This window comes from Salmo trutta, unplaced genomic scaffold (assembly GCF_901001165.1).
Source record: "Salmo trutta unplaced genomic scaffold, fSalTru1.1, whole genome shotgun sequence".
Lineage (NCBI taxonomy): Eukaryota > Metazoa > Chordata > Actinopteri > Salmoniformes > Salmonidae > Salmo > Salmo trutta.
In genome coordinates, this window is record NW_021823445.1 from 1,289,399 (window position 1) to 1,311,585 (window position 22,187).

Below are 22,187 nucleotides of genomic sequence, written 5' to 3' on the forward strand. Positions count from 1 at the left end.
AACAATTTCCAACTCTCTCTGGTCACTTTCCTCTCCCTCTGGTCTTGCCCTTCCCCCCTCTCTGTCTCTCTCAATTCAATTCAATTTAAGGACTTTATTGGCATGGGAAACATATTTTTTACATTGCCAAAGCAAGTGAAATAGATAAAAACAAAAGTGAAATAAAGAATAACAAATAAACAGTAAATATTACACTCACCGAAGTTCCAAAGGAATAGAGACATTTCAAATGTCATTTTATGTCTATATACAGTGTTGTAACGATGTACAAATAGTTACAGTACAAAAAGGGAAAATAAATAAACATATTCATGGGTTGTATTTACAATGGAGTTTGTTCTTCACTGGTTGCCCTCAATTTCCACCTCATTTTGTGGGCAGTGTGCACATAGACTGTCTTCTCTTGAGAGCCAGGTCTTCTGCCACTATGTACTCTCTATTTAGGGCCAAATAGCATTCTAGTTTGCTCAGTTAATTCTTTCCAATGTGTCAAGTAATTATATTTTAGTTTTCTCATGATTTGGTTGGGTCTAATTGTGTTGCTGTCCTGGGGCTCTGTAGGGTTTGGTTGTGTTTGTGAACAGAGCCCCAGGACCAGCTTGCTTAGGGGAACTCTTCTCCAGGTTCATCTCTCTGTAGGTGATGGGTTTGTTATGGAAAGTTTTGAGAATCGCTTCCTTTTAGCTGGTTGTAGAATTTAACCTCTCTCGGGTATGTGGGACGATTTCGTCCCACCTACGTAACAGCTACTGAAATTCCAGTGGCGCGATTTTTGAATCGTTAGAAATACTATTACTTCAATTTCTCAAACATATGACTATTTTACAGCTATTTAAAGACAAGAATCTCGTTAATCTAACCCCACTGTCCGATTTCAAAAAGGCTTTACAACGAAAGCAAAACATTAGATTATGTCAGCAGAGTGCCCAGCCAGAAAAAATCAGACAGCCATTTTTCAAGCTAGCATATAATGTCACAAAAACCCAAACCACAGCTAAATGCAGCACTAACCTTTGATGATCTTCATCAGATGACACACCTATGACATTGTGTTATACAATACATGCATGTCTGTTCAATCAAGTTCATATTTATATCAAAAAACAGCTTTTTGCATTAGCATGTGACGTTCAGAAAACGCATAACCCCCGGCAAACTTCCGTTGAATTTACTAACAGTTTGCTAAATTACTCACGATAAACGTTCACAAAAAGCATAACAATTATTTTAAGAATTATAGATACATTACTCCTCTATGCACTCGATATGTCCGATTTTAAAATAGCTTTTCGGATGAAGCACATTTTGCAATAATCTAAGTACATAGCCCGGCATTACAGGGCTAGCTATTTAGATACCCACCCAGGTCAGCATCCACCAAAATCACATTTCCTATAAGAAAAATGTTCTTACCTTGCTTGTTCTTCATCAGAATACACTGCCAGGACTTCTACTTCAATAACAAATGTTGGTTTGGTCCCAAATAATCCATCGTTATATCCAAACAGCGACGTTTTGTTCGTGAGTTCTAGAAAGCTTCTTCACGGTCTCGCGCATGGCGCATTGGCGTGTCAAAAATGTCTAAATATTCCATTACCGTACTTCGAAGCATGTCAACCGCTGTTTAAAACCAATTTTTATGCCATTCAACTCGTAGATTAGTGATAATATTCCGACCGGGAGTATGCATTGAGCCTAAACAGCCGAATAAAATTTCTCCTCAGAAGCGACTCATGCACGCGCATCATTCAAAGGTCCTCGGAGCAGCCACTTACAAAAGGTGATAATGTGTTTCAGCCTGAGGCTCCCTCGTAAACCTTCAGTTATTTCGCGGGCTCTGAGAGCCTATTGGAGCCCTGGGAATTGTCACGTTACAGCTAAGATCCTTACTTTTCAATAAAAAGATGCAAGACGCACGACTCCTTGTCAGACAGGGTACTTCCTGCTTGAAACCTTGTCAGGTTTTTGCCTGCCATAGGAGTTCTGTTATACTCACAGACACCATTCAAACAGTTTTAGAAAATTCAGAGTGTTTTCTATCCAAACCTGAACAATAATATGCATATTCTAGCTTCTGAGTTGGTGTAGGAGGCAGTTAAAAATGGGAACATATTTTTTCCAAAATTCTCAATACTGCCCCCTACCCCAAACAGGTTAACGTCTCTTTTCTGGATTTTGATAATTAGCTAATGTAGTCCTAATTCTGCTATGCATGCATTATTTGTGGTTTTGCATAATACACACAAAAAAAGAATTCTGCATGTAGAGTTTCAATTAGGTATATCTCCCAATTTGTGAATTATGTGGGTAAGTGGACCCCAGACCTCACAACCATAGAGGGAAATGGGTCCTATACATGCTTATAGTATTGTTAGCCAGATCATAAATGGGATGTCACATTTTATGTTCCTTTAAATGGTGTAGAAGGCCCTTCTTGCCTTGTCTCTCATATCGTTCATAGCTTTGTGGAAGTTCCCTGTGGAGCTGATGTTTAGGCCGAGGTATGTCTAGTTTTTTATTTGTTCTAGGGCAATGGTGACTAGATATCATTTGTATCTCTCTCTCTCTCTCTCTCTCTCGCTCTCTCTCTCTCTCTCTCTCTCCCTCCAACAACCTGACTCTTCCCTCCTCACGCCAGATAGATTTGTAATAGAAAACTCAAGACTGTGTTCAGGGGTTCAGTTGTTCAGCTGTTCAGGGGTTCAGGGGTTCAGGTGTTCAGCTGTTCAGCTGTTCAAGGGTTCAGGCGTTCAGGGGTTCAGGGGTTCAGCTGTTCAGGGGTTCAGCTGTTCAGGGGTTCAGCTGTTCAGGGGTTCAGGCGTTCAGGGGTTCAGGGGTTCAGCTGTTCAGGGGTTCAGGCGTTCAGGGGTTCAGGGGTTCAGCTGTTCAGGGGTTCAGTTGTTGAGGGGTTCAGCTGTTCAGGTGTTCAGCTGTTCAGGGGTTCAGCTGTTCAGGGGTTCAGGGGTTCAGCTGTTCAGTTGTTCAGGTGTTCAGCTGTTGAGGGGTTCAGTTGTTGAGGGGTTCAGCTGTTCAGGGGTTCAGTTGTTCAGGTGTTCAGCTGTTCAGGTGTTCAGCTGTTGAGGTGTTCAGCTGTTGAGGGGTTCAGCTGTTGAGGTGTTCAGCTGTTGAGGGGTTCAGCTGTTGAGGGGTACAGTTGTTCAGGTGTTCAGCTGTTGAGGTGTTCAGCTGTTGAGGGGTTCAGCTGTTGATGGGTTCAGCTGTTCAGGGGTTCAGTTGTTCAGGTGTTCAGTTGTTCAGGTGTTCAGCTGTTGAGGGGTTCAGCTGTTGAGGGGTTCAGCTGTTGAGGGGTTCAGCTGTTCAGCTGTTCAGGTGTTCAGTTGTTCAGCTGTTCAGCTGTTCAGCTGTTCAGGGGTTCAGGTGTTTAGGTGTTCAGTTGTCTGTGTGTAGTTGGAAAGTATAATGAGCACTATGAACTGCAACACATTGTAAGTGATTAATACACTTTGAACTGCAACATATTGTAAGTGATTAATACATAGGCCTAAATGGAACCATGCTCCCTTCATAGTGCACTTCTGCTTTCCATGGCCTTGTACTCGGCCCAAGTATTGGAAGTATCCTGATTTGCTGCTGGTCTGTGTTGAATCTCGAGCACAGAGTTTGAACAGGCATTTGATTATTATACAGACATTATTACATTAAACATAATAGCCACTTATCTGTCTGTCTTAGCTTCATGCTGCTCTCTCTTGAATCTCTAGCTGTGTTTGGACAGACATTATTACATTAAATATAATAGCCACTTCTTTGTCTGTCTTTACTGGGGCAATAGACTTTATATATGCGATTTTAGCAGAGGATTTTATCCAAAGCGACTTACAGTCATGCATTTTACATATGGGTGGCCGCAGGAATCGAACCCATAGTCCTGACTTTGAGGGTAGTTCATGTATTTAGGTAGAGTATAGGTAGTTTATTTAATTTAGATAGAGTACAGGTAGTTTATATAATTTAGGTTGAGTATAGATAGAGTACAGGTAGTTTATATAATTAGGTAGAGTATAGATAGAGTACAGGTAGTTTATATAATTAGGTAGAGTATAGATAGAGTGTAGGTAGTTTATATAATTTAGGTAGAGTATAGATAGATTATAGGTAGTTTATATAATTTAGGTAGAGTATAGATGGAGTATAGGTAGTTTATATAATGTAGGTAGAGTATAGATAGATTATAGGTAGTTTATATAATTAGGTAGAGTATAGATAGAGTACAGGTAGTTTATATAATTAGGTAGAGTATAGATAGAGTACAGGTAGTTTATATAATTAGGTAGAGTATAGATAGAGTGTAGGTAGTTTATATAATTTAGGTAGAGTATAGAGAGAGTATAGGTAGTTTATATAATTTAGGTAGAATATTGGAAGTTTATTTAATTTAGGTAGAGTATACGGAGAGTATAGGTAGTTTATATAATTTAGGTAGAGTACAGGTAGTTTATATAATTTAGATAGAGTATAGATAGAGTATAGGTAGTTTATATAATTAGATAGAGTATAGGTAGTTTATATAATTAGGTAGAGTATAGGTAGAGTATAGGTAGTTTATATAATTAGGTAGAGTATAGGTAGAGTATAGGTAGTTTATATAATTAGGTAGAGTATAGAGAGAGTATAGGTAGTTTATATAATGTAGGTAGAGTATAGATAGAGTATAGGTGGTTTATATAATTAGGTAGAGTATAGATAGAGTATAGGTAGTTTATATAATTAGGTAGAGTATACATAGAGTACAGGTAGTTTATGTAATTTAGGTAGAGTATTGGAAGTTTATTTAATTTAGGTAGAGTATTGGTAGTTTAGGTAGAGTATAGGTAGTTTAGGTAGAGTAAAGGTAGTGTAGGTAGAGTAAAGGTAGTTTAGGTGGAGTACAGTGGCTTGCAATTGTATTCACCCCCCTTGGCATTTTTCCTATTTTGTTGCCTTACAACCTGTATATAAAATTGATTATTGGAAGGGGGTTGTATCATTTGATTTACACAACAAGCCAACCACTTTGAAGATGCAAAAAACAGAAAACTTGAGCGTGCATAACTATTCACCCCCCTAAAGTCAATACATTGTAGAGCCACCTTTGGCAGCAATTACAGCTACAAGTCTCTTGGGGTATGTCTCTGTAAGCTTGGCACATCTAGCCACTGGGATTTTTTTCCCATTCTTCAAGGCAAAACTGCTCCACCTCCTTCAAGTTGGATGGGTTCCGCTGGTGTACAGCAATCTTTAAGTCATACCACAGATTCTCAATTGGATTGAGGTCTGACCTTTGACTAGGCCATTCCAAGACATTTAAATGTTTCCCCTTAATAAACCACTCGAGTGTTGCTTTAGCAGTATGCTTAGGGTCATTGTCCTGCTGGAAGGTGAACCTCCTGTATGCTCCTGTGTGCAATCAAACTAATTATGTGACTTCTGAAGGTAATTGGTTGCAACGGATCTTATTTAAGGCTTCATAGCGAAGGGCGTGAAAACATATGAACACACCACTTTTCAGTTTTTATTTTTGATTAAAAAAAATTACAAGTAATTTTTTTCATTTCACTTCACCAATTTGGACTATTTTGTGTACGTCCACTACATGAAATCCGAATAAATATACATTTCAGATTGTAATGCAACAAAATAGGAAAATTGCCAAGGGGGATGAATACTTTTACAAGGCACTGTGTATGTAGTTAGGCAGAGCATAGGGAGTTTAGGTAGAGTATAGGTAGTTCAGGTAGTTTAGGTAGAGTATTGGAAGTTTAGGTAGAGTATAGGTAGTTTAGGTAGAGTATAGGTAGTTTAGGTAGAGTATAGATAGTTCAGGTAGTTTAGGTAGAGTATTGGAAGTTTAGGTAGAGTATAGGTAGTTTAGGTAGAGTATAGGTAGTTTAGGTAGAGTATAGATAGTTCAGGTGGTTTAGGAAGAGTATAGGTAGTTTAGGTAGAGTATTGGTAGTTTAGGTAGAGTATAGGTAGTGTAGGTAGAGTATAGGTAGTTTAGGTAGAGGATAGATAGTTCAGGTAGTTTAGGTAGAGTATAGGTAGTTTAGGTAGAGTATAGATAGTTTAGGTAGAGTAAAGGTAGTTTAGGTAGAGTATAGGTAGTTTAGGTAGAGTATAGATAGTTCAGGTAGTTCAGGTAGAGTATAGGTAGTTTAGGTAGAGTATTGGTAGTTTAGGTAGAGTATAGGTAGTTCAGGTAGTTTAGGTAGAGTATAGGTAGTTTAGGTAGAGTATAGGTAGTTTAGGTAGAGTATTGGTAGTTCAGGTAGTTTAGGTAGAGTATTGGTAGTTCAGGTAGTTTAGGTAGAGTATTGGTAGTTTAGGTAGAGTATTGGTAGTTTAGGTAGAGTGTAGGTAGTTCAGGTAGTTTAGGTAGAGTATAGGTAGTTTAGGTAGAGTATAGGTAGTTTATGTAGAGTATAGGTAGTTTAGGTAGAGTATAGATAGTTTAGGTAGAGTATAGGTAGTTTAGGTAGAGTATTGGTAGTTTAGGTAGAGTATTGGTAGTTTAGGTAGAGTATAGGTAGTTTAGGTAGAGTATAGGTAGTTTAGGTAGAGTATAGGTAGTTCAGGTAGTTTAGGTAGAGTATAGGTAGTTTAGGTAGAGTGTAGGTAGTTTAGGTAGAGTGTAGGTAGTTTAGGTAGAGTACAGGTAGTTCAGGTAGTTTAGGTAGAGTATAGGTAGTTTAGGTAGAGTATAGGTAGTTTAGGTAGAGTATAGGTAGTTTAGGTAGAGTATAGGTAGGTAGAGTATAGGTAGTTTAGGTAGAGTATAGGTAGTTTAGGTAGAGTATAGGTAGTTTAGGTAGAGTATAGGTAGTTTAGGTATAGGTAGTTTAGGTAGAGTATAGGTAGTTTAGGTAGAGTATAGGTAGTTTAGGTAAAGGTAGTTTAGGTAGAGTATAGGTAGTTTAGGTAGAGTATAGGTAGTTTAGGTAGAGTATAGGTAGTTTAGGTAGAGTATAGGGAGAGTATAGGTAGTTTAGGTAGAGTATTGGTAGTTTAGGTAGAGTATTGGTAGTTTAGGTAGAGTATAGGTAGTTTAGGTAGAGTATAGGTAGTTTAGGTAGAGTATAGGTAGTTCAGGTAGAGTAAATGTAGTTTAGGTGGAGTACAGTGGCTTGCGATTGTATTCACTCCCCTTGGCATTTTTCCTATTTTGTTGCCTTACAGCCTGTATATAAAATTGATTATTGGGGGGGTTGTATCATTTGATTTACACAACAAGCCTACCACTTTGAAGATGCAAAAAAAAGAAAACTTGAGCATATATAACTATTCACCCCCCTAAAGTCAATACTTTGTAGAGCCACCTTTGGCAGCAATTACAGCTGCAAGTCTCTTGGGGTATGTCTCTATAAGCTTGGCACATCTAGCCACTGGGATTTTTGCCCATTCTTCAAGGCAAAACTGCTCCAGCTCCTTCAAGTTGGATGGGTTCCGCTGATATACAGCAATCTTTAAGTCATACCACAGATTGTCAATTGGATTGAGGTCTGAGCTTTGACTAGGCCATTCCAAGACATTTAAATGTTTCCCCTTAAACCACTCGAGTGTTGCTTTAGCAGTATGCTTAGGGTCATTGTCCTGCTGGAAGGTGAACCTCCTGTGTGCTCCTGTGTGCAATCAAACTAATTATGTGACTTCTGAAGGTAATTGGTTGCAACGGATCTTATTTAAGGCTTCATAGCGAAGGGTGTGAATACATATGAACACACCACTTTTCTGTTTTTATTTTAGAGAATTTTTTTTAACAAGTAATTTTTTTAATTTCACTTTACCGATTTGGACTATTTTGTGTATGTCCATTACATGAAATCCAAATAAATATCAATTTCAGGTTGTAATGCAACAAAACAGGAAAATTGCCAAGGGGGATGAATACTATTGCAAGGCACTGTGTGTCACGTCCTGACCAGCAGAGGGCATATTGCTTAGTCTAGGTCAGGATGTGGCAGGTGGTTTGTGTTTGTTTAATGTTGATGATTGGGACTTCCAATTGAAGGCAGGTGTGTATAGTTGCCTTTGATTGGAAGTCCTATATAGGTGTGTGTGTTTGTCTTTGGGGTTGTGGGGAATTGTTGTGAGCACTGCTGCATTTGGGATAGCCTGCCACACCGTCACATCGTAAGTCCGTTCATTGTTTTGTTTATTGGTTTTCAGTGGATGCTCTACTCCTTTTGTTTTCAACATTAAAAACATGAGTATCCACACTTCCGCTGCGCCTTGGTCCTTCTCTCTCAAATACGACATATTCGCCGAAGAGTACGACATATTCTGTGACACTGTGTATGTAGTTAGGCAGAGCATAGGGAGTTTAGGTAGAGTATAGGTAGTTTAGGTAGAGTATAGGTATTTTAGGTAGAGTATAGGTAGTTTGGGTAGAGTATAGGTAGTTTGGGTAGAGTATAGGTAGTTCAGGTAGCTTAGGTAGAGTTTAGGTAGAGTATAGGTAGTTTAGGTAGAGTATAGGTAGTTCAGGTAGTTTAGGTAGAGTATAGGTAGTTCAGGTAGTTTAGGTAGAGTATAGGTAGTTCAGGTAGTTTAGGTAGAGTATAGGTAGTTTAGGTATAGGTCGTTTAGGTAGAGTATTGGTGGTTTAGGTAGAGAATTGGTAGTTTGGGTAGAGTATAGGTAGTTTAGGTAGAGTATTGGTAGTTTAGATAGAGTATTGGTAGTTTAGGTAGACTATAGGTAGTTTAGGTAGAGTATAGGTAGTTCAGGTAGTTTAGGTAGAGTATAGGTAGTTTAGGTAGAGTATAGGTAGTTTAGGTAGAGTATTGGTAGTTTAGGTAGAGTATTTGTAGTTTAGGTAGTTTAGGTAGAGTATAGGTAGTTCAGGTAGTTTAGGTAGAGTATAGGTAGTTCAGGTAGTTTAGGTAGAGTATAGGTAGTTTAGGTAGAGTATTGGTGGTTTAGGTAGAGAATTGGTAGTTTGGGTAGAGTATAGATAGTTTAGGTAGAGTATTGGTAGTTTAGGTAGAGTATAGGTAGTTCAGGTAGAGTATAGGTAGTTTAGGTAGAGTATTGGTAGTTTAGAGGTAGTTATATATACTGGTATTGTCTCTATGGTTATAATGGAATTATATATGGTATTGTCTCTGTGGTTATAATGCAGTTATACATAGTATTGTCTCTGGTTGTAATGGAGTGCTGTAATGTATTGTATATATGTTTATAATGAAGGTATACATAGTATAGTCTCTATGGTTATAACGATATGGTGTTATATATGGTATTGTCTCTATTACATTTTTACATTTTAGTCATTTAGCAGACGCTCTTATCCAGAGCGACTTACATTTCATACATTTTTTTTCCAGGGCTGGCCCCCCGTGGGAATCGAACCCACAACCCTGGCGTTGCAAACACCATGCTCTACCAACTGAGCTACAGGGAAGGCTATGGTTATAACGATATGGTGTTATATATGGTATTGTCTCTATGGTTAGAATATAGGGTGACAGTTATGGTGGCTATCAAACGGGCCTATGGTTAGAAGTAGTGTACAATATTCTAAAGGCATTTGGGATGCTGGCATGGTCGAATTGAAATGAAAGTCATCTCTCTTTTTGGCTCTGAGACTGCCAGTCTCAAGGGAAGTGAGCAACACTCATGACCAATTACGAAGAAGACAGTTCCATTAAAATGTAAATGTAGGAGCCAAACAAAGCTGAATTTGATCGTTATTCTCCATTCACCAAAGAGCCACAGGGGGTTTTGGGGGTATCTCTGAGAGGACACAGAGGGGGTGTTGGGGGGTATCTCTGAGAGGACACAGGGGGTGTTGGGGGGTATCTCTGAGAGGACACAGGGGTGTTGGGGGGTATCTCTGAGAGGACACAGGGGGTGTTGGGGGGTATCTCTGAGAAGACACAGGGGGTGTTTTGGGGTATCTCTGAGAGGACACAGGGGGTGTTGGGGGGTATCTCTGAGAGGACACAGAGGGTGTTGGGGGGTATCTCTGAGAGGACACAGGGGTGTTGGGGGGTATCTCTGAGAGGACACAGGGGGTGTTGGGGGGTATCTCTGAGAGGACACAGGGGGTGTTGGGGGGTATCTCTGAGAGGACACAGGAGTGTTGGGGGGGTATCTCTGAGAGGACACAGGGGGTGTTGGGGGGTATCTCTGAGAGGACAAAGGGGGGGTGTTGGGGGGTATCTCTGAGAGGACACAGGGGGTTTTGGTGTCTCTGAGAGGACACAGGGGTGTTGGGGGGTATCTCTGAGAGGACACAAGGGGTGTTGGGGGGTATCTCTGAGAGGACAAAGGGGTGTTGGGGGTATCTCTGAGAGGACACAGGGGTGTTGGGGGGGTATCTCTGAGAGGACACAGAGGGGGTGTTGGGGGGGTATCTCTGAGAGGACACAGGGGGTGTTGGGGGGTATCTCTGAGAGGACACGGGGTGTTTGGGGGGTATCTCTGAGAGGACACAGAGGGTGTAAAACCGTCTTGTTCTCAGAAGAGTTTGAAAACTGCAGGCTGAGTGTCAGACCTCAGACCTCAGTCTTCTAACACAGACAGGTGGAATGGGTTTCAATCATTGTTCTTCTCAGTGTAGTAGGAGCATTCTCAAAGTAATATGAGCTTTCGCTCAGTGTTATAGTAGCGTACTCTCAGTGTAATAGTAGTGTACTCTCAGTGTAATAGGGGCTTTCTCTCAGTGTAATAGGAGCTTTCTCTCAGTGTAATAGGGGCTTTCTCTCATTGTTATAGGAGCTTTCTCTCAGTGTAATAGGGGCTTTCTCTCAGTGTAATAGGAGCTTTCTCTCAGTGTAATAGGGGCTTTCTCTCAGTGTAATAGGAGCTTTCTCTCAGTGTAATAGGAGCTTTCTCTCAGTGTAATAGGAGCTTTCTCTCAATGTAATAGAAGCACTCTCTACATGTTTTAGGAGCTTTCGCATGTAATAGGAGCTTTCTCTCAGTGTAATAGGAGCTTTCTCTCAGTGTTATAGGAGCTTTCTCTCAGTTTAGAAAGATCTTTCTCTCAGTGTTATAGGAGCTTTCTCTCAGTTTAGAAAAAGCTTTCTCTCAGTGTTATAGGAGCTTTCTCTCAGTGTTATAGGAGCTTTCTCTCAGTTTAGAAAGAGCTTTCTCTCAGTATTTTAGGAGCTATCTCCATGTAATATGAGCTTTCTCTCAGTTTACAAAGAGCTTTCTCTCAGTGTAATATATGCTTTCTCAATGTAATAGGAGCTTTCTCTCATTGTAATAGGAGCTTTCTCTCAATGTAATAAGATCTTTCTCTCAGTTTTGAAAGAGCTTTCTCTCAGTGTTATAGGAGCTTTCTCTCAGTTTAGAAAGAGCTTTCTTTCAGTGTTATAGAAGCTTTCTCTGTGTTATAGGATCTTTCTCTCAGTTTAGAAAGAGCTTTCTCTCAGTGATATAGGAACTTTCTCTCAGTGTAATAGGAGCTTTCTTTCAGTGCTATCGAAGGTTTCTCCCAGTGTTATAGAAGCTTTTTTTCAGTGTTATAGGAGCTTTCTCCCAGTGTTATAGGAGCTTTCTCTCAGTGTTATAGGAGCTTTCTCTCAGTGTTATAGGAGCTTTCTCCCAGTGTTGTAGGAGCTTTCTCTCAGTGTTATAGGAGCTTTCTCTCAGTGTAATAGGAGCTTTCTCTCAGTGTTATAGGAGCTTTCTCTCAGTGTTATAGGAGCTTTCTCTCAGTGTAATAGGAGCTTTCTCTCAGTTTTATAGGAGCTTTCTCTCAGTTTAGAAAGAGCTTTCTTTCAGTGTTATAGAAGCTTTCTCAGTGTTATAGGATCTTTCTCTCAGTTTAGAAAGAGCTTTCTCTCAGTGATATAGGAATTTTCTATCACTGTAATAGGAGCTTTCTTTCAGTGTTATAGAAGCTTTCTTTCAGTGTTATAGGAGCTTTCTCCCAGTCTTATGGGATCTTTCTCTCAGTGTTAAAGGAGCTTTCTCTCAGTGTAATAGGAGCTTTCACTCATTATTAAAGGAGCTTTCTTAATGTAATAGGAACTATCTCTCAGTGTAATAGGAGCTTTCTCTCATTGTTGTAGGATATTTCTCTCAGTGTAGGTTGAACTTTCTCTCAGTGTTTTAGGAGCTTTCTATCATTGTTATAGGAGCTTTCTCACAATGTAATAGGAGCTTTCTCAATGTAATAGGAGCTTTCTGTACTTGTTATAGGAGCTTTCTCTCAGTGTTATAGAAGCTTTCTCTCAGTGTAATAGGAGCTTTTAACCTCTCTCGGGTATGTGTCAACAGCCAGTGGAATCGAGTGGCGCGATATTCAAAAACCTTAAAAATGCTATTACTTCAATTTCTTAAACATATGACTATTTTACACCATTTTAAAGACAAGACTCTCGTTAATCTAACCACATTGTCCGATTTCAAAAAGGCTTTACAACGAAAGCAAAACATTAGATTATATCAGGAGAGTACCCAGCCAGAAATAATCACACACCCATTTTCCAAGCTAGCGTATAATGTCACAAAAACCCAAACCACAGCTAAATGCAGCACTAACCTTTGATGATCTTCATCAGATGACACTCCTAGGACATTATGTTATACAATACATGCATGTTTTGTTCAATCAAGTTCATATTTATATCAAAAAACAGCTTTTTACATTAGCATGTGATGTTCAGAACTAGCAAACATACCAAAAACTTCCAGTGAATTTACTAAATTACTCACGATAAACGTTCACAAAAAACATAACAATTGTTTTAAGAATTATAGATACAGAACTCCTTTATGCAATCGCGGTGTCAGATTTTAAAATATATTTTCGGCAAAAGCACATTTTGCAATATTCTGAGTAGATAGCTCCGCCATCACGGGCTAGCTAATTTGACACCCACCAAGTTTGGCGTTCACAAAACTCAGAATTACTATAAGAAAAATGTGATTACCTTTGCTGTTCTTCGTCAGAATGCACTGCCAGGACTTCTACTTCATCCACAAATGTTGTTTTGGTTCAAAATAATCCATAGTTATGTTCAAATATCCTCTGTTTTGTTCTTGCGTTCAAGACACTATCCGAACGGTGACGCTCCGGCGCGTATCATGACAAAAAATGTCTAAATATTCCATTACCGTACTTCGAAGCATGTCAAACGCCGTTTAAAATACATTTTTATTCGATTTTTCTCGTAAAAAAGCGATAATATTCCGACCGGGAAACCCTATTTTCGTTCAAAGACTCAAAGTTGAAAATGGCCTCGTCTCGTACACGCGCGCACCCGTCTCATTGTTCTCAGATCGACCACTTACCAAATGCGCTACTGTTTTTCAGCCTGGGGCTGCAAAGTCATCATTCAACGTTCTGGCGCCTTATGGGAGTCTCAGGAAGTGTAACGTTACAGCAGAGATCCTTTGTTTTCAATAAAGAGAGTGTAGAAGGCCAAGAAATGGTCAGAGAGGGCACTTCCTGTACAGAATCTTCTCAGGTTTTTGCCTGCCATATGAGTTCTGTTATATTCACAGACACCATTCAAACAGTTTTAGAAACTTTAGGGTGTTTTCTATCCAAATCAAACAATTATATGCATATTCTAGTTTCTGGGCAGTAGTAATAACCAGATTAAATCGGGTACGTTTTTTATCCGGATGTGAAAATACTGCCCCCTACCCTAGAGTGGTTAAGTTCAAATATCCTCTGTTTTGTTCTTGCGTTCAAGACACTATATGAACGGTGACGCGCGGACGCATGTCGTGACAAAAAAATTCAAAATATTCCATTACCGTATTTCGAAACATGTCAAACGCTGTTTAAAATCAATTTTTATGCGATTTTTCTCGTAAAATAGCGATAATATTCCGACCGGGAGACGTCGTTTTCGTTCAAAGACTCAAAGAAGAAAATGGACTCTTCACATGCACGTGCGCCCCCGTTTCATTGTTTTCAGATCGACCACTATCCAAATGCACTACTGTTTTTCAGCCAGGGACTGCAGAGTCATCATTCAACATTCTGGCGCCTTCTGAGAGCCTATGGGAGCCTTAGAAAATGTCACGTTACAGCAGAGATCCTCTGTTTTCGATAAAGAGGGTATAGAAGGCCAAGAAATGGTCAGAGAGGGCACTTCCTGTTTAGAATCTTCTCAGGTTTTGGCCTGCCATATGAGTTCTGTTATACTCACAGACACCATTCAAACAGTTTTAGAAACTTTAGGGTGTTTTCTATCCAAATCAAACAATTATATGCATATTCTAGTTTCTGGGCAGGAGTAATAACCAGATTAAATCGGGTACGTTTTTTATCCGGATGTGAAAATACTGCCCCCTACCCTAGAGAGGTTAAAAAGGGTTATCACAGACAGTGTTGACTGGATTGTCTAAAGGAAGTGACACCCCAGTACACAGTAAGAGGTACTGTCGATTCTCTCTGATTAACTAGTTTCTTTTAATTAAAGGGCCTCCATTTTGATTCTGCTGTTGAGTGTCCTTGCACTGTATTCAGTAACATAAACATAAAAGATGGAGAACTTTTCAGTGGTTAGTTATTATGCAGTTATCACCTCCCTGTGTCTCTACCTCTTCCCTTCCTGATATCTGATTGGTTCGAAAATGTCCTGCCTCTCTGATTGGTGTGTTTCAGGTGGAGTTGTCAGACAGTACGGCCCACACCATCACGGATGCGTACGCAGGGAAGGAGTACATTATCCAGGTGGCGGCTAAGGACATGGAGATCGGCACCTGGAGTGACTGGAGCGTCGCGGTGCACGCCACCCCCTGGATGGACGAACCCAAACAGATCACCTCCACCACTGAGCAGGAGCCCCTCCTCGGTACCTACCCAACGCTAACCCTAATCCTACCTCTACCCTAACCCCTGACCCCTAACCCCTGACCCCTAACCCTACCTCTACCCTAACCCCTGACCCCTAACCCTACCTCTACCCTAACCCCTAACCCCTAACCCTACCTCTACCCTAACCCCTAACCCCTAACCCTAACCCCTGACCCCTAACCCTACCTCTACCCTAACGCTAACCCTAAGTGCAGTACATTTGACCAGGACCCATAGGGACAGCGACAGGTGCAGAAAGAGACAGGCGCAGACAGAGACAGGCGCAGACAGAGACAGGCGTGGAGAGAGACAGGCGTGGAGAGAGACAGGTGTGGAGAGAGACAGGTGCAGAGAGAGACAGGTGCAGACAGAGACAGGTGCAGACAGAGACAGGTGAAGAGAGAGACAGGTGCAGAGAGAGACGGGTACAGAGAGAGACAGGTGCAGAGAGAGAGGTACGGAGAGAAACAGGTGCAGAGAGAGACAGGTGCAGAGAGAGACAGGTACGGAGAGAGAGACAGGTACGGAGAGAGAGACAGGTACAGAGAGAGACAGGTGCAGAGAGAAACAGGTGCAGACAGAGACAGGTACGGAGAGAGAGACAGGTACGGAGAGAGAGACAGGTACGGAGAGAGAGACAGGTACGGAGAGAGACAGGTACGGAGAGAGACAGGTGCAGAGAGAAACAGGTGCAGAGAGAGACAGGTGCAGAGAGAGACAGGTACGGAGAGAGAGACAGGTACGGAGAGAGACAGGTACGGAGAGAGAGACAGGTGCAGAGAGAGACAGGTGCAGAGAGAGACAGGTGCGGAGAGAGACAGGTGCGGAGAGAAACAGGTGCAGAGAGAGAGACAGGTACGGAGAGAGAGACAGGTGCAGAGAGAGACAGGTGCGGAGAGAGACAGGTGCAGAGAGAGACAGGTACGGAGAGAAACAGGTATGGAGAGAAACAGGTGCAGACTCCATTCCAAAGTGTCTTATATCGGCTGCACTGCCCAATTTATAGTAGCTATTTCTGCGAAAAAAATGCCATGCTATTGTTTGAGGAGAGCTCCTAACAACAAAACACTTTTTCCAACGCGATAGGTTTCATAAATTCACCTCTGAAGGTGAAATGTGTAATTACATTCTGAAAGCTTGCTCTGATTTATCATCCAAAGGGTCCCAGAGATAACATGAAGTGTCATTTTGTTAGATTAAATCATTTTTCATATCCTAATAAGGTACATATAGCACGCACAATCGATTTTGTATTTCCACACGTTCAATTTGCAAAGAAAGGAATCTGTGAAAATCAAACCCTCAGCGTTGTTTCAACCAGTCAAATCACATTTGTATCTATCCCTCAGAGATCCTAGAAGGTAAAAAGACTCCACTATTTCATTAGGGGTGTAGTATATCCTATAGGACTCCACATTTGGTCAGAGAGCGACGCCTTCATGGCACGCCGATGACGCGGGCAGCCATCACAACTATATCTTTGTAAAATGAGCACCAATCGGGTCAAACAAAGCTAGCTAGATAGCCAATGAGCTGGGCTTTACGGGAGTATCGGAAACCATGTATATGTCGTGAAATGTAGTTACTAACCTTGTACGACCGCATGGCTTTTCATTTTGGACAAAAAAGATGAGGCTATTCATAGTTATGTAGTTATGAAAACTGGTTGTTTTGCAAATGTTGAACTTATAATATGGCTACTAATACTGGAAAAGCTAAATCAAAGTCGAAGTATACAGATTTGACGATATTCTTGCAGAAAAATGGAATATGAATGCGGCTGTCTTTTTCACGATTTGCCCAAATGTATCTTGGTGACTTCACACTAAAAGTCTTGAGGATCAGTCATACTCCAAGTCATCCATCTGAAATGTTGCACATACACTGCTGCCATCTTGTGGACACTATCGGAATTACAACCAGAGTGATGGCTATAACAGTGACCTTTCTCTTCCATTTCGAAGATGGCGGTAAGAAAACACTGGTTGGTTTTTTCTTTGTATTTTCTTCTACCAGATCTATTTTGTTATATTCTCCTACATTCAATTCGCATTTCCACAACCTTCAAAGTGTTTCCTTTCAAATGGTACCAAGAATATTCATATCCTTGCTTCAGGACCTGAGCTACAGGCAGTTAGATTTGGGTATGTCGTTTAGGCGAAAATTGAAAAAATGGGGGCTACTTGATTCTAATGGGATTTTGATATACTGTAAGAATGGAGATCCAGCTCAGTTCTCTACTGCTCCCTGCTGGACATCCGATGTACTGCAACTACTTCCTTACACACTAACACACACACATGTACAAGCACACACAAACACACACACTGTTCACATATACAACACCAGTCAAAAGTTTGGACACACCTACTCATTCCAGGGTTTTTCTTTATTTTTACTATTTCCTACATTGTAGAATAATAGTGAAGACATCAAAACTATGAAAAAACACATGGAATCTTGTAGTAACCAAAAAAGTGTTAAACAACTCAAAATATATTTTATATTTGAGATTATTTTATTTGGTTTTTTTATTTTTTTATTTTACCTTTCTCATTTCACCTTTCTCACCAAGTTCTCATTTACAACTGCGACAAAAACAACAACACAGAGTTACACATGGGATAAACATACAGTCAATAATGCAATAGAAAAATCTATATGCAATGTGTGCAAATGGAGTAAGGAGGAAAATAAATAAATAGGTCAATAGTAGGGAAGTAATTACAATTTAGCAAATTAACACTGGAGTGATAGATGTGCAGATGAAGTTGTGCAAGTATCTCAGTGTAGCTGGCTGCATCTCAGTGTAGCTGGCTGCATCTCAGTGTAGCTGGCTGTATCTCAGTATAGCTGGCTGCATCTCAGTGTAGCTGGTTGCATCTCAGTGTAGCTGGTTGTATCTCAGTGTAGCCGGCTGCATCTCAGTGTAGCTGGCTGAATCTCAGTGTAGCTGGTTGCATCTCAGTGTAGCCGGCTGCATCTCAGTGTAGCTTGTTGCATCTCAGTGTAGCTGGCTGCATCTCAGTGTAGCTTGGAGATAGAAGATAGTCCTGTAGCCGTTCTGTTAGCTATTTAGCAGTCTCTTATGGCTTGGGGATAGAAGCTGTTCAGGAGTTTATTGGGGTCACATTGATGCAGAAGCAGAGAGAACAGTCCATGGCTTGGGTGGCTGGAGACTTTAACGATTTTCCAGTTCTTCCTTTCACACTGCCTGATATAGAGGTCCTGGATGTCAGGGAGCACGGCCCAGTGATGTACTGGGCTGTCAGCACCCCCACGTGATTGAGGTGCAGTTGCCATACCAAGCAGTGATTCAGCCAGTCAAAATGCTCTCAATGGTGCAGCTGTAGAACTTTTTGATGATTTGAGGGCCCATGCCAAATTTTTTCATCTTACTGATTGGGAAGAGGCACTGTTGCGGCTTTTTCACAGCTGTGCGCGTGTGAGTGGACTCTGATTTGGACTCTGAGTATCTTTAGGCTCTCAACTGGCTCCACTGATGCCTACCTGATAAACCAACAACCAATCAACCAATCAACCAATCAAAAGACAGCTGTGTACCTTCCCCCTCAAGCTGACACCAAGACAGCCCTCAAGGAACTTCATCAAAATACCCCTTTTAAACATCTTTCCATGAATTCTGGTATTTTCCAAAAATCGAATCCAATTGTATTTGTCACATGCGCCGAATGTGACAGGCTTACTTACAAACCCTTAACCAACAACGCAGTTTTAAGAAAAATAAGTTACTTTTTAAGAAAGTATTTACTAAAATAAACTGAAGTAAAAAATGTATAAGTAAAAAAATGTAATAAAAAAGAAGAAAATAGAAAAATACTAAATAATTAAAGAGCAGCAGTAAAAAACAATAGTGAGGCTATATACAGGGGGTACCGGCACAGAGTCAATGTGGAGGCTATATACAGGGGGTACCGGTACAGAGTCAATGTGGAGGCTATATACAGGGTGTACCGGTACAGAGTCAATGTGGAGGCTATATACAGGGGGTACCGATACAGAGACAATGTGGAGGCTATATACAGGGGGTACCGGTACAGAGTCAATGTGGAGGCTATATACAGGGGGTACCGGTACAGAGTCAATGTGGAGGCTATATACAGGGGGTACCGGTACAGAGTCAATGTGGAGGCTATATACAGGGGGTACCGGTACAGAGTCAATGTGGAGGCTATATACAGTGGGGTACCGGTACAGAGTCAATGTGGAGGCTATATACAGGGGTACCGGTACAGTGTCAATGTGGAGGCTATATACAGGGGGTACCGGTACAGAGTCAATGTGGAGGCTATATACAGGGGGTACCGGTACTGAGTCAATGTGTGGGGGCATCGGTTAGTCGATGTAATTGAGGTAATATGTACATGTAGGTAGAGGTGAAATGACTATGCATAGATAATAAACAGAGAGTAGCAGCAGCGTAAAATGAGACAGGGCAATCTCCACAAAGGCAAAAAGGCAATTTTTGAACAATAGATGAGCTTTTCTTAGTAATCTACTGGAGAATCATTTAGGGTTCAAGTAAAACTGTTGAATAAGTGAAGCCTTTAGAGAGAGGTTAAATGCTTTTATATTTAATTATCTCAACCCAACCAGTTCATATTCATTATATAGATAGGCACGCTTATCTTGTCTGGTTTAGCGTCCCAGATAAAGCTAACTATTTTTTGCTCATATGTTTTGAAAAATGAATAATTAGGAGTAGTAAGGGAATACCACACTGATCAAGTCAAGACCCAACGGTCAAATTTAGAAAATTTGAAAAAAAAAAGCAAAAACTTATCACCCCCTTAAAAAAGTGCTTTCTGGACAGTTTTTTGAAATGTTTGAAAAGTCAATTATACATGTATAAGATCTGTATGAACATACTTTAGTCATATTTTATTGTCATAATTGTTTGGTTTTTTTACTTGTCCATAAGGCATATGTTTTGTCCATTTGCAATAGGATTTCATAGGAAGTCAAAAGTCAAAGTCAAAAGTCAGTGAACCCTTGCCAAATGCCATAAGAAATGTCCAAATGCAATATGAAAGTATTGAAAGTGCCAAATCAGGATGTTATGTCCATTTGACATGTACAATCATAAGAAGTTAGTTTCCAAACCCAAAAGTTAGTGAACCATGTCCAAATGGCATTTATACTGCTCAAATGATATATAGCACTATGTTAAGCCATGAATCAACCTATATGGTCTATTTGTCATGAATTATGAGGGAGAAGTGGGACTCTGTTGTTTTTCAATAATTTTTTGAAATAAATCATAAATGACCAGGGGTGCCCCCTATTGGATGGGCACGGGTGGCGGGTGCTCCCTACCCAACTGTAGACCCATTGCTCCCACCTAAAGGCATTAAAAACCATTTTAAAAATGTGCTACTGGTAACCCATTCCAATCACCAGGTGCATGGCTGTCCATTTGCAATATGTTTCAATGGGCATTTACCATCACGAATTTGGCATAGTCAAAAATACTGCAGAAATGCAAAATTGACTGGCCTGATGAGCGCGGGATGGCCGGGCAGTGATAGTGGTTCCTCTCCATCGCTCGATGGTGACATGAGAGAAGTGGGACTCTGTCGTTGTTTAATTATTTTTTTGAAAAATGACCAGGGGTGCCCCCTATTGGATGGGCACGGGTGGGGGGGGTGATCCCTACCCACCCGTGGACCCCTTGCACCCCCGTAAAGGCATTAAAAAACATTTTAAAAATGTTCTCCTGGTAACCCGTTCCAATCACCAGGCACACGGCTGTCCATTTGCAATATGTTTCAATGGGCATTTATCATCACGAATTTGACATGTTCAAAAATACTGCAGGAATACAAAATTGACTGGCCCGATGAACTCGGGATGGCCAGGCAGTGATTCTGGTTCCTCTCCATCGCTCGTTGGTGTTGATTTCAGAATGTCAATTTAGTGATGGTCTATCACTGTTTAAACATATTGCAAATGGACAAAAGTCAACAAGTAAGTCACCGTCCATCAGTCAATTAGATATCATTCTGACACCAAACTGATACAAACTGACACCACACCACCTTTTTCCAACTTGTTTAGAAGTCAACTATCACATATTTCAGAGCAGGCTCAAAATTCTCAGCGCCTTCTGTTTAAACCATAATAAAACCATAAAACACATAGTTACGTTCTAGTTGTGGGTCCAGTTCTGACATTATATGTAGGCCTAGCTGAGGCGACCCTGAATCCCAAGTTTTGGCTCGATAGGTCATTTGGAGCCCGAGCAGCAACCTTAATTGGTGCTGATAATCCACATTTTCCAGGCATTGCTACGGGGTCCTTGAATGAGCTATCGGACAGAAATGTTAAGGCCCGTCTCTATGGGCCGAGTCGGTTTCAATGCACCTAGACTTGCGACTCTTGGACTTTTCTAAATGTCGTCATTTTCGTGATGGTCAAAATGAATTGAAGTTATTGCAAATGTACGAGGCTGTTTCTTGGTCTGAGAACCTTCTAGAGCCACATAACTCACCGTGCACTATCAACTTGAGCTCTAGAACAGGTTTCTAAAGTTTCAGAGCTCTAGGTCTGATGGTCCTTTAACCTACCTGGGGTATGTGGGAAGCTAGCGTCCCACCTGCGGGACACACTCCCCAACAGCCAGTGAAATAGCAGGGCGCCAAGTTCAAAACAACAAAAATCTCATTATTCAAATTTCTCAAACATACAACTATTTTACACCATTTTAAAGATACTCTTCTCGTTAACCACTAGGGGACCCTCTTCCCGTTCTCATCCCGGTAACGGGATTGCTTGACAAGATAGCAAAAATCTAATAATTTCAATTTCTCAAACAATCAACTATTTTACACCATTGGAAAGATAAACATCTCCTTAATGCAACCGCTGTGTCAGATTTCAAAAAAGCTTTACGGCAAAAGCAGACTTTGCAATAATCTGAGTACTGCGCTCAGACAACAACATCAAGCAATACAGATACCCGCCATTTTGGAGTCATCTAAAATCATAAATAGCATTATAAATATTCACTTACCTTTGATGATCTTCATCAGAATGCACTCCCAGGAATCCCAGGACAACAATAAATGTTTGTTTTGTTCAATGAAGGCCATATTTTATGTCCAAATACCTTCTTTTTGTTCACTCGTTCAGTCCACTACTCCAAATCCAGGAAGCGCGATGAAATGTCACGACAAAAAGTCAAAAAATTTTATATTTACGTTAGTTAGGGTGTTTTTAACTTAAATCTTTAGTAATATTCCAACCGGACGATTCCAATGTCTTCAAAAATTCAATGGAACAGAGCTAATGCTCACATGAACGCGAGCCACTGAGCTCATGTCATTTTCTGAGTCATCAACTTCCACTTTCATCCAACTTCCTTACCTCTTGTTCGCTCAAGATTCACAGTAGAAGC

General features: G+C 40.7%; 1 protein-coding gene across 1 annotated transcript in view; it reads left to right on the plus strand.

Annotated features, from left to right (window-relative positions):
• The window catches only part of LOC115191022 (ciliary neurotrophic factor receptor subunit alpha), a 489,986-nt gene that overhangs the window by 464,312 nt on the left and 3,487 nt on the right, over positions 1-22,187 (plus strand). Inside the window, exon 7 of the mRNA XM_029749023.1 lies at positions 14,579-14,768. Coding sequence (XP_029604883.1) covers positions 14,579-14,768 — 190 coding nt within the window. The remainder of the gene's footprint in view (positions 1-14,578; positions 14,769-22,187) is intronic.